This window comes from Phyllobates terribilis, unplaced genomic scaffold (genome assembly GCF_046119375.1).
Source record: "Phyllobates terribilis strain yellow unplaced genomic scaffold, ASM4611937v1 Scaffold_4__5_contigs__length_816908805, whole genome shotgun sequence".
Lineage (NCBI taxonomy): Eukaryota > Metazoa > Chordata > Amphibia > Anura > Dendrobatidae > Phyllobates > Phyllobates terribilis.
The window spans coordinates 490,372,882-490,386,561 of NW_027362764.1; the positions used below are offsets into that span (position 1 = coordinate 490,372,882).

Consider the following 13,680-nt stretch of genomic DNA (forward strand, 5'->3'; position numbering starts at 1 on the left):
CTCTCTTTTACATCCATTCTTGTGTTTGGCTGAAAAAACTTCAGCAAAAACTGTATGCGTCCAGCCTGTAAAAGAGCTCATTCAGACGTCTGTTTTTCACAGTTGTCAAAGTGCTTGACAACTTGGTCACACTATATAAATCCATGCAACCGGCATGGATTTATATAGTGTGACCAAGTAATAGTTAAAAAAAAAAGAATAAAAATGGTAAAAATTAAAAAATAAAGATTATACTCACCTTCCGATGGCCCCCGGTATTTTCTCCGCTCCGTCTAGTCTGTTGTATGGGTCGCGGTGGTGTGAAAGGACCTGCAATGACGTCATTGAGTCATGTGACAGGTCACGCGACTAAATGACTTCATGGCAGGTCCTCACACCACCGCGACCCATACAACAGACCAGACGGAGCGGAGAAAATACCGGGGGCCATCGGAAGGTGAGTATAATCTTTATTTTTTATTTTAAATTCTTTTTTTAACGGGTTCTATGGTACCCGAGTCTGGAGGAGAGTCTCCTCTTTTCAGACCCGGGTACCATCCGTACATAGAATAGAATAATATCCGTGTGTGCAAATGTGCTGACAAAGATATTATGCATTTCAATGCAAGTCAATGGCGGCGATTACGCTGCGTGTCCGCAAAATTAATGGACATGCTGCGGATTTTTCTGCAATGATAATCCGCAGCTGAAATTTCCGCAGCATGTGTACAGCACATGCGGATTATCATTGGGGACCATGGGGCACGTATTACTAAGCGTTTTTTTAAGCGTTTTCGCTGCGGAAATTCCACAGCACAAACGCTTGAAAAACGCATAGTGGGAACACAGCCTAATGTATTTATTTTTTCATGCGAAAAAATGTCACACTGATGGTAAACTGAAAATAGAGCAAAAAGAAAGGGGAGGGGACACAATTACAGACCCCACCCTGCCAAATCCACAAATCAAAACTACAAAAACAGCATATAGGGTGGACCTAAAACTTAACTTCTACTGTGCAAAAGATTAAAATTTGGCAATCCTAATTATAAAATATTGACACACAGACATAACAAATTTATAAAACACATTAAGTTACAAAGTTACTAAGAACACCCGTGCCCCTGTAAGGAATCACCACCTGACAATAGTCAGATAAAAGGGCAGTAACATCAAACGATGTCCTAGTATATATGTATATATAGAAAGCACATTTGGACCTGCGAGGTCTTTGGGTCTGAAAATCAGTGCAGCTCAATCATTGTTATAGGGCAAAAAGAAAAGGAAAGGTCTCAACAGTTTTGTAGTTCACAGAGTACTTCCAAACAAGTCCTCCCGATGCCCCTTTAAATAGAGTCCCGGTAGTTCACTGTCTTTGTCAGTCCCTATTAAACGGATCTTCCGACAAGCCCACAACCTGCAGTAACCCTCGCTCCACCATACCGCTGCATGACCAGCTCTATCCTCACCTACTGCATCCTCACCCATCCCTTGAAGATTGTGAGCTCTCGCGGGCAGGGTCCTCTCTCCTCCTGTACCAGTCGCTGACTCATTTTTGTTCAAATTATTGTACTTGTTGTTTGCTATGTATACCCCTTTTGAACATGTAATAAATAATAATAATCTGACCCAGAGACCCCAAGACTCCCGCCCTTACAAGGGCAGTCCACAGCTGGCCCTGACATAGCTAGATAGCCCTGGACTAACCCTGTGTGCCTCCCATCGCGTTTCTTCAATACTTTGAGTCATCAGGGGAATGGCACATATGTCTCAATATCAGGAACACAGGGAATACCACCCTTTACTTAGGATATGAATAGGTGGTCAATAAAATAGGATACTGACCAAACACTGATGAAAATTTGATCCAGCACACTGATGAAAATTGGTTCGTTTTTCACATATGAGAAAAAAAAAAACCATTGATGACTGAATGAGACCTTATTCTAAAAAAAATATGTAAAAAGCGTATCTATGCAGTTACTCAACATTTAAGGCAGAGTTTTACTGAAAACAATTTTGTTCAAATTTTTTTAAGCTACTTGCATTTCATATTTCCTTATCAAATTCAATAAATTATTAGGTAAAAGGGGCGCACTTACTTTCTTTGGGGTACCTAGAACTTGGCAAATTTTGAAGATTTCATCAACCTCACTGGTTCCTGGGAAAAGCGGTCTAAGTGTATATAACTCGGCCATAATGCTGCCAACTGCCCATATGTCTATGGGAGAGCTATACACCAGTGAGCGCAGTAACACTTCCGGAGCTCTGTACCTGTAAAAAACAAGATCTACGCATTTAGTCATAGACAGGCTCCATACAATCGCACAGGGCGAGACTGTGGCAATGGCAAAGTGTATAAGCCCTAATATAAATACATGAGGTCGCAAAACTAAACAGAACTCCATATTACTTCTATATAAAAACTCTTCATCTCTCCCTCAATCCTCCCCATTCATCTCCCCTCCTCCTCAGAACTATTCCTCAACATTCAATCCTTTGTCTCTAAGTACAGACAGCCACCTCATGCTCTCTCCTGTTCCCACCTACTAACACTTTCTCCGCTCCTCCTCACTGCTGGCTATGTCTCCCCAAATCCTGGACCTCCTCACCAGATCTCCACAGTCACTTCCACCTCCTATCCGCGATCTATCACAAACTCTCGTAACCTCTCTAACCTCATACCCATCCGCCCAGGGGAATTGGATGTTTCGCCCCCAGCAGTGTGGCCCCAGCAGTTCGCCCCCGGGTACATTTGGCCCCCAGCATGTTTTGCCCCCGCACATATCGCATAATGATAGAGGTAAAATGTGCGGGGGCGAAATGTACCTGGGGGCGAACTGATGGGGGAAAATTGCTGGGGGAAAATTGCTGGGGGCGAACTGATGGGGGCGAACCTTCCTATAACCCCGCCCAGCCCCCGCTTCCCCAGCCCCACTAACAGGAGCTCTATGGAACGCTCGCTCCGTCTGCAAAAAACTTTCCTACATCCATGATCTTTTCATCACTAACAAACTTTCTTTCCTCGGCAGCACAGAAACCTGGCTCACCTTCTCTGACACTGCCTCTCCAGCTGCACTTACGTACGGTGGATTCCACCTTTCCCACTCCTCCTGCCCCATTGGCAAGCATGGTGGAGGAGTAGGTTTTCTGCTGTCAGATAACTGCTCCTTCACAAAAATCCCACTGCCACTCTCAGTTATTCTCCCCTCTTTTGTGCGCATCTACTCCCCCTCCAACTTCCAACTGGCGTCATCTACCGTCCCCCAGGACCAGCCACCACCTTCTTAGACCATTTCACCATCTAGCTACTTCATTTCCTTTCGGCTGACATTCCCACTATCATCATGGGTGACTTCAACATCACCATCGACACTTCCCTTTCAGCTGCCTGTAAGTTTCTATCCTTCACTTCCTCCTTCGGCCTTACTCAATGGTCTTCCACCGCTACTCACAAAGATGGCCACACTCTGGACCTTATCTTCAGCCGCCTCTGTTCCCTATCTAACCTCTCTAACTCGCCTCTCCCTCTCTCTGACCACAACCTACTTACATTCTCTACCCTCTCCTCTCCAGGGCAACAATCCCCACTCCACAAACTTCCATACCCTCGCAGAAATCTTAAACACCTTGACCTACATTCACTCTCTGAAACCCTCCTCCCTCTTACAGACATCAGTTCCTTACATGATGCAGATGGTGCTGCCGCTTTATATAAGCACTAAACTGACATGCAAGTGCAGTCCAATTTTTCCTCGCACCCATAGGCTTGCATTGGCGAGTCTAGCGCGATATAAGCGTACAATCGCAGCATGCTGTCATTTTGCATGCACGCCGAATACGCCTGAGAAATTAAACGGTGATCTGAGTTGGCCCATAGAATAACACTGGGTCGAGTTCTATGCGATGTTTTATCGCATAGCACTCGGCCGTCTTATACGGTAGTGTGACTCCGGCTTTACTCTCCAAATCACACCTCACCACCTGTGAACTTGACCCAATCCCGTCCCACCTCATCCCTAACCTTATCACTATCTTCATCCAAACCCTAACCCACCTTTTCAACCTGTCACTAACAACTGGTGTCTTCCCCTCATGCTTCAAACATGCCTCGATCACACCCACCCTCAAAAAGCCCTCCCTTGACCCATTCTGTTTGACAAGCTACCGCCCCATATCACTCCTCCCCTATGCATCAAAACTACTGGAACAACATGTCCACTTTCAACTGTCCTCCCACCTTTCCTCCTGCTCTCTCTTTGACCGCCTCCAATCTGGCTTCCGACCGCACCATTCTACTGAAACTGCCCTGACTAAAGTCACCAACGACCTACTAACCGCCAAATCCAAGCGACAATACTCTGTCCTCCTTCTACTTGACCTGTCATCTGCCTTTGACACAGTGGACCATTCCCTCTTACTACAGACTCTCTCATCTCTCGGCATCACAGACTTGGCCATATCTTGCATCTCTTCATACCTAACAGACAGGACATTCAGTGTCTCCCACTCACACACCACCTCCTCATCTCGCCCCCTATCTGTCGCTGTCCCCCAAGGTTCAGTTCTAGGACCCCTGCTCTTCTCCATCTACACCTTTGGCCTAGGACAGTTCATAGAGTCTCACGGCCTTCAGTATCACCTCTACGCTGATGACACACAGATCTACCTATCTGGACCCGATATCTCCTCCCTACTAACCAAAATCCCACAATGTCTGTCTGCTATTTCATCCTTCTTCTCTGCTAGATTTCTAAAACGTAACATGGATAAAACAGAGTTCATCATCTTTCCACCATCTGACCTTTCTATCAACGTCAATCGCTGTTCACTCTCCCCAGTCCTGCAAGCTAGCTGCCTTGGGGTAACCCTGGACTCTGATCTCTTCTTCAAACCACATATCCAAGCCCTTTCCACTGCCTGCCAACTCCAACTCAAAAATATCTCCCGGATCCACACATTCCTCAACCACGAATCTGCAAAAACAATGGTGCATGCCCTCATCATCTCCCGCCTTGACTACTGCAACCTCCTGCTCTGTGGCCTCCCCTCTAACACTCTCGCACCCCTCCAATCTAACCTAAACTCTACTGCCCGACTAATCCACCTGTCCCCACGCTATTCCCCGGCCTCTCCTCTCTGTCAATCCCTTCACTGGCTCCCCATTGCCCAGAGACTCCAGTTCAAAACCCTAACCACAGCATACAAAGCCATCCACAACCTGTCTCCTCCTTATATCTGTGACCTAGTCTCCCGGTACATACCTGCAAGCAACCTCCGATCCTCACAAGATCTCCTGCTCTACTCCCCTCTTCCCAGAATCGCATACAAGATTTCTCCCGTGCATCCCCCCTACTTTGGAACTCTCTACCCAAACATATCAGACTCTCGCCTACCGTGGAATCCTTCAAAGGGAACCTGAAGACTCACCTCTTTCGATAAGCCTACAACCGGCAGTAACCATTGCTTCACCATACCGCTGCATGACCAGCTCTACCCCCACCTACTGTATCCTCACCCATCCCTTGTAGACTGTGAGCCCTCGCGGGCCTCCTGTACCAGTCGCCATCACGTTTTGTTAAAGATCATTGTAATTGTTTTTGTATGTATACCCCTTTTTTCACATGTAAAGTGCCATGGAATAAATGGCGCTATAATAATATAGAATAATAATAATAATAATAATAATAATACAGTGGCATGTAAAAGTTTGGACACCCCCTGATCAAAATCACGGTTATTGCAAGTTGAAGATGAAATGATCTCTAAAAAGGCCTAAAGTTAAAGATTACACATTTCCTTTGTATTTTAGGCAAATAAATATATTTTCAGATTTTACATTTTAAAAATTACAAAAAGGAAAATGGGCTAATGCAAAAGTTTGGGGAAACCCTGCATGGTTGGTCCTTTGGAAGTGCATTGAGCTGTAGGGTGGATTGCTGCTAAAGGGAAAAAAAACTCTTTAAATCTTTTAATCTTCTTCCTTAGCGAGTGTGAACGAGCTGAGTTTGAACGGAGAGTAAGTGTCCATCGGAAGTAAGTGTGTGATTCAGTGACTTTGGATTCAGGAAGTTTGGAAGGGAGGAATTTGAACTGAATTGCTGTCTGTATTTTATTAATTCTTTACATTTCTTTTTACTTAACATTTCTGTCTAATGCAATCCCCATTAGGAAATGAGCTCCATTATTGACAATGCTATCCAGTGTACATCTTGCCTACATGGATTGCATTCCTTAAACAACCGGTCGGGGGTGCATACTGCTGTGTGAGATGTGTGCACGTTGTGCATTTGGAAGCCCAGGTACTGCATCTAAATGAGCAGCTGGCAACATTGAGATCCATAGACAATATGGAAAGGAGTCTACTGCTCACTGAGCAGCTGCTCACTGGGATAGATGTGGGGGAGGGTGGTATTATGGAGCTGCAGGACAGTGTGGCAGCTAGCTGGGTGACAGTTAGAAGAGAGGGTAGAGGGAAGAGTGCCAGGGAGGCTAGTCCTGATCTGGCACACCCCAATAAGTTTGCAAAGTTGGAAGATGAGGGGGGGGTGTCAGTACAGGGGTAGCACTGCTGCAGCAAGGCATGTCCTCTGAAAGCCGGGGGAGTGTCAGCTCCAGTAAGGGAGGAAATAGGAGAGCAGAGCAGGCCAGGCAGGTGGTGGTAGTGGGGAACTCAATTATTAGGGGAACATATAGGGCAATCTGTCACAAAGACAGGGATCATCGAACAGTGTGACCTGACGCTCGAGTCCGGCACATCGCTGATCGGGTTGACAGATTACTGGGAGGGGCTGGTGAGGACCCAGCGGTCATGGTGCACATTGGCACAAATGACAAAGTTAGAGGTAGGTGGAAGGTCCTTAAAGATGATTTCAGGGAATTAGGCTGCAAGCTGAAATCAAGGACCTCCAAGGTAGTATTCTCTGAAATACTCCTGCTTTGAAATTCCTGCTTTGAGCAGGGGGTTGGACCAGATGACCCAGGAGGTCCCTTCCAACTCTACCTTTCTATACTGCCTGTACCACGTGCCACGCCAGAGAGGCAACGGGAGATTAGAGAGATAAATAAGTGGCTCAGGAATTGGTGTAGGAAGGAGGGGTTTGGGTTCATGGAGAACTTGGCCGACTTCTCAGTTGGCTACAGGTTCTACGCTAGGGACGGGCTGCACCTCAATGGGGAGGGTGCAGCTGTGCTGGGGGGGAAAATGGTTAGAAGGTTGGAGGAGTGTTTAAACTAGGGATTGTGGGGGAGGGTATTCATTTTATAGGTGGGGAAGATAGTGCAGATAGTGACCTTGGCACAAATAAAGAAATTGGGGGTTAGGTTAGAACAGTCAATATAGTAAGAAGGAATAGAGGTACAGCGAGATACATAAAATGCATGTACACTAATGCCAGAAGCCTCACCAACAAAATGGAGGAATTAGAATTTATTTTGTTGGAAAAGAATTATGACATGGTGGGGATATCTGAGACATGGCTAGACGAGAGCCATGACTGGGCAGTTAATTTACAGGGCTATAGTCTGTTCAGAAATGACCGTACAAACAAGCAGGGGGGTGCGTGCTTATATGTAAAATCATCCTTAAGACCCATCTTGCGTGAGAATATATGTGAATCAAATGAAAATGTAGAGTCCCTGTGGGTGGAGATAAGGGGAGGGGAAAAAATAATAAACTACTGATAGGGGTTTGTTATAAGGCTCCAAAAATAATGGAAGCACCGGAGAATATCCTCATAAAGCAAATAGATGAAGCAGCGACTCAAGGAGAAGTCATTATTATGGTGGACTTCAACTACCCTGAAATACATTTGGGAACAGAAACCTGTAGTTCCAGCAAAGGTAATAGGTTTTTGACAACTATGAGAGACAACTACCTTTCACAACTGGTTCAGGACCCAACAAGAAGGGGGGCACTGCTAGACCTAATATTAACCAACAGGCCAGACCGCATATCAAATATACGAGTTGGGGGTCACGTGGGTAATAGTGATTACAAAATAATAAGCTTTCATGTATCCTTTAATAAGATGTGTAGTAGAGGGGTTACAAGGACACTAAACTTCAGGAAGGCAAATTTACAACGGTTGAGAGATGATCTTAGTGCAATAAACTGGGACGATATCCTGAGGCATAAAACTACACAAAGCAAATGGGAGACATTTATTAGCATCCTGAATAGGACCTGTGCACAATTCATACCCTATGGGAATAAACATGCTAGAAAAAGGAGGAAACCACTATGGCTAAATAGAGCCGTAAGGGGCGCAATAAGTGACAAAAAGAAAGCATTTAGAGAACTAAAGCAAGTAGATAGTAATAAGGCATTAAATAAATAGAGAAAATTAAATAAATTCTGTAAAAACCAAGTGTTGGCCCTCTTAAAAATAGTCTGGGTGAAATGGTGGATGAGGATGAGGAAAAAAACAATATGCTAAATGATTTTTTTTCAACAGTATTTACACAAGAAAATCGCATGACAGAAAACATGAATAGTGATGACAAAAATTCTCCATTAAATGTCACTTGCTTAACCCAGCAGGAAGTACGGCAGCGTCTAAAAATCAGTAAAGTTGACAAATCCCCGAGCCCGGATGGGATACACCCACGAGTACTGCAGGAATTAAGTAACGTCATAGATAGACCATTATTTTTAATCTTTAAAGATTCCATAATAACACGGTCTATACCACAGGACTGGCGTATAGCAAATGTGGTGTCAATATTCAAAAAGGGGACAAAAACTGAACTTAGAAATTATAGGCCAGTAAGCTTAACCTCTACTGTGGGTAAAATCCTGGAGGGTTTCCTAAGAGATGCTATACTAGAGTATCTGAAGAAGAATAACCTCATGACCCAATATCAACATGGGTTTACGAGGGACCGTTCCTGTCAAACTAATCTGATCAGCTTTTATGAAGATGTAAGTTCCGGACTAGACCAAGGAAATGCAGTGGATGTTGTGTATATGGACTTTTCAAAAGCTTTTGATACGGTTCTACACAAAAGGTTGATACATAAAATGAGAACAATGGGGATAGGGGAAAATATATGTATGTGGCTCAGTGATAGGAAACAAAGGGTGGTTATTAATGGAACACACAGACTGGGTCTCAGTTAACAGTGGGGTACCACAGGGGTCAGTATTGGGCCCCCTTCTTTTTAACATATTTATTAATGACCTTGTAGGGGGCATACAGAGTAATATTTCAATATTTGCAGATGACCCTAAACTCTGCAGGGCAATCAATACAGAGGAGGACAATTTTATAACACAGGAGGATCTATGTAAACTAGAAACTTGGGCTGATAAATGGCAAATGAGCTTTAATGGGGATAAATGTAAGGTAATGCACTTGGGCAGAGGAAATAAAATGTATAATTATATGCTTAATTGTAAAACACTGGGTAAAACTGTCACTGAAAAAGACCTGGGTGTATTGGTGGATGACAAGCTCACGTTTGGTGGCCAGTGTCAGGCAGCTGCTGCAAAGGCAAATAAAATAATGGAATGCATTAAAAGAGGCATAGATGCTGATGAGGAGGACATCATTTTACCTCTATACAAGTCACTAGTGCGACCACACTTAGAATACTGTGTACAGTTCTGGTGTCCGGTGTATAAGAAAAACATAGCTGAACTAGAGCGGGTGCAGAGAAGAGCGACTAAGGTTATTAGAGGACTGGGGGGTCAGCAATACCAACACAGGTTATTACACTTGGGGTTATTTAGTTTGGAAAAACGAAGGCTTAGGGGTGATCTTATTACTATATACAAATATATGAGGGGACAGAACAAAGACCTTTCTACTGATCTTTTTACTCGGAGGCCTGAGACGGGGACAAGGGGGCATCTTCTACGTCTGGAGGAAAGAAGGTTTAATCATGATCACAGATGCGGATTCTTTACTGTAAGAGCAGTGAGACTATGGAACTCTCTGCCTCATGATGTTGTAATGAGTGATTCACTACTAAAATTTAAGAAGGGCATGGATGCCTTTCTTGAAAAGTATAACATTACTGGTTATATATACTAGATTCCTTGATAGGGCGTTGATCCAGGGAACTAGTCTGATTGCCGTATGTGGAGTCAGGAAGGAATTTTTTTCCCCAATGTGGAGCTTAGTGTTTGCCACATGGGTTTTTTTGCCTTCCTCTCGATCAACATGTTAGGCTATGGGTTGAACTAGATGGACTTAGTCTTCCTTCAACCTTAAAAACTATGTTACTATGTTACTAGCACCCCCTTTTGAAAGTATCACAGCTTGGAAACACTTTTTGTAGCCAGACAAGAGTCTTTCAATTCTTGTTTGAGGGATTTTCACCCATTCTTCCTTGGAATATTCTTCCAGTTACGTGAGATTCCTGGGTCACCTTGCATGCATTGCTATTTTGAGGTCTGGCCACAGATTTTGAATGATGTTCAGATATAGAGGGACTGTGAGGGCCATTTTAAAACCTTTAGCTTGCGCCTTTTGAGGTAGTCTATTGTAGATTTTGAATTGTGCTTAGGATCATTATCCATTTTAGAAGTCATCATCTTTTCAACTTCAGCTTTTTTTTTTACAGATGGTGTTATGTTTGCATCAAGAATTTGTTGAAATTCCACTGAAACCTTTCTTCCCTCTACCCGTGAAATGTTCCCCGTGCCATTGGCTGTAACACAACCCCAAAGCATGATTGATCCACCCCCATGCTTAATAGTTGACGATATATTATTTTCCTAAAATTCTGTGCCCTTTGTTCTCCATAAATACCTTTGATCATTGTGGCGAAAGAGTTCTATTTTAACCTTATCGGTACGCAGAACTTGTTTCCACAGGGCTTGTTTAGATGTTCTTTTGCATACTTCTGACACTGAATTTTATGGTGAGGACGCAGGAGAGGTTTTCTTCTGATCACTCTTCTATGAAGGCCATATTTGTGCAGGTGTCTTTGAACAGTAGAACAATGTACCACAACTGCAGAGTCTACTAACTTTTTGTTAAGGTCTTTTGCAGTCAAGTGGGGGTTCTTATTTGCCTCTCTAGCAATCCTACGAGCAGCTCTCACAGAAATTTTGCTTGGTCTTCCACACCTTATCTTGACCACCACTGTTCCTGTTAACTGCCATTTCTTAATTACATTTCGAAAGGAGGAAAGGGCAACTTAAAAACGCTTTGCTATCTTATAGCCTTTGTGGGCCTCCACCATTTTCATTTTCAGAGTGCTAGGCAGCTGCTTAGAAGAACCCATGGCTGCTGTTTTTTTGGCACAAGGTTAGGCTTTATAAAGCTGGGAAATTTGCATCACGTGGCCTTTCCTAACGATGATAGTGAACAAGCCATAACCCTAACAGGCTAATTAAGCTCTGAAACCTTGGTCAAAGTTATCTGAGCACACAAATCTCCAAGGGTGCCCAAACTTTTGCAAAGGCACATTTTCCTTTTTGTAATTTTTAAAATGAAGAAAAATAAAAATAAAAAATATATATATATATATATATATATATATATATATATATATATATATATATATATATATATATATATATATATATATATATATATATATATATATATATATATATATTTTTTTTTACCTAAAATAGAAAGGAAATGTGTCATCTTTAACTTTAGGCCTTTCAGAGATCATTTCATCTCAACTTGCTTAACTGTTCACAATAACAGTAATTTTGACCAGGGGTGACCAAGCTTTTACATGCCACGGTGTTTGTACTAAAGTCTATGAATGATTTAAAACACAAGTAAATATGTATAACATACCATCGGGTAGACACATAGTCTGTATAAGGTGGTTGAGATCGCAGCTCCCGAACTAATCCAAAATCAGCAATTTTTACAAGTTCGGGACCCATACACAGAAGGTTTTCTGGCTTCATATCTCGGTGAAAAAACCCTATTTGATATTTAGGAGAAACGTGTCAGTATAGGATTTTACTTCATTCAATTTACATGAAATATTGACAATATAAAGTGACAAATGTATCCTATCAGCAGGGAAGGTACTGCCACTCAGGAAAGAAAAAAAGAGGAAAAAGAAGCCATAGGAAAAGCAAATATCAGGTCAAGAGTACAGAATGCTGCACTAAACAGCTACTATGATCACTAGATTACACTAATTGCTGCTTAAAGATTTTTTAGGGTAGGTACGGATTTTGTTGTGTAAATACTGTGGATTTCATCCATTTGCATTGCAAAGAGTGAAATCTGCAGTAAAAATTCTCAGGATAAATGAACATCCGTAGTACAGATCAATTTCTGCTGAGGAAATTATATCAGATTTATAGACATCCTATTCACTTTGCTGGTACTACAATACACATTAGATTTTCTGCAAACACAAATACTTTGGGGATTATCAGAGGGCAATTTGTGGTTTAAAAAAAATTAAATTGTCAGAGGTGTACACATTCACATATATACAGTACAGACCAAAAGTTTGGACACACCTTCTCATTTAAAGCTTTTTCTGTATTTTCATGACTATGAAAATTGTACATTCACACTGAAGGCATCAAAACTATGAATTAACACATGTGGAATTATATACTTAACAAAAAAGTGTGAAACAACTGAAAATGTCTTATATTCTAGGTTCTTCAAAGTAGCCACCTTTTGCTTTGATGACTGCTTTGCACACTCTTGGCATTCTCTTGATGAGCTTCAAGAGGTAGTCACCGGAAATGGTTTTCACTTCACAGGTGTGCCCTGTCAGGTTTAATAAGTGGGATTTCTTGCCTTATAAATGGGGTTGGGACCATCAGTTGTGTTGTGCAGAAGTCTGGTGGATACACAGCTGATAGTCCTACTGAATAGACTGTTAGAATTTGTATTATGGCAAGAAAAAAGCAGCTAAGTAAAGAAAAACGAGTGGCCATCATCAAAGCAAAAGGTGACTTTGAAGAATCTAGAATATAAGACATATTTAAAAATCTTTAAATGAGAAGGTGTGTCCAAACTTTTGGTCTATACTAATATATATATATATATATATATATATATATATATATATATATATATATATATATATATATATATATATATATACACACACACACATTAATATAACTCTATTTAGTTGCAGAAAATTCACTTCCATTCAGTAGTTAGGTTATACGAACTTATAGTGAAGTAACCTGGAAACTACATGTGTTAATGTTCTCTGTTAGGGGTCACCATTTCAATCACCAGAACTTCCTGCATTATGAAATTGCATGGACTATACCACTTGATTTCTCCAAATGAGTGGACAAAAACACTTATCATAGTTACTGATGATTGCTTCACAGTGCCTCTCACACACTGTTATAAAAGATAACAGTTCAGCCTCCTAACCACTTATTTAAAATATATTTGCTTATTTAGAAGAATATAGAGGGTAGGATAATCACAATGTTACTACAGCAGAGAAAGTACTGGCTCTGGCAAATAAAATGCTGTGCTAATGCATCATGGGATTATTAGCACATGATATAAAATGCAGGGTGAGAGCAAGGGATTAAGATGGAGGCTAAAAAGAAGCAAGGAGAAGGCGGGACTATGTGAAAGTAAGTACACCACGTGAAAAAAGTGCAGAGTGTGAAAATCAGGGTGGGGATGTATGCTGGAAAAATTAAAAAAATTAACTGAACTACTTCTTTAAGTCCTATTTTGAAAAGAAAAGTGACGCACACACACTGGATTTGTGGGCTCTGAGATC

General features: G+C 42.0%; 1 protein-coding gene across 3 annotated transcripts in view; it reads right to left on the reverse strand.

The window, feature by feature from the left end:
- Positions 1 to 13,680, reverse strand: part of MAK (male germ cell associated kinase) — a 93,701-nt gene that overhangs the window by 19,578 nt on the left and 60,443 nt on the right. For all 3 annotated transcript variants that reach the window (XM_073678766.1, XM_073678763.1, XM_073678764.1), the window contains exons 6-7: positions 11,745 to 11,877; positions 2,082 to 2,253 (exon numbers count right to left, since the gene is read on the reverse strand). In XM_073678766.1, coding sequence (XP_073534867.1) covers positions 2,082 to 2,253; positions 11,745 to 11,877 — 305 coding nt within the window. The remainder of the gene's footprint in view (positions 1 to 2,081; positions 2,254 to 11,744; positions 11,878 to 13,680) is intronic.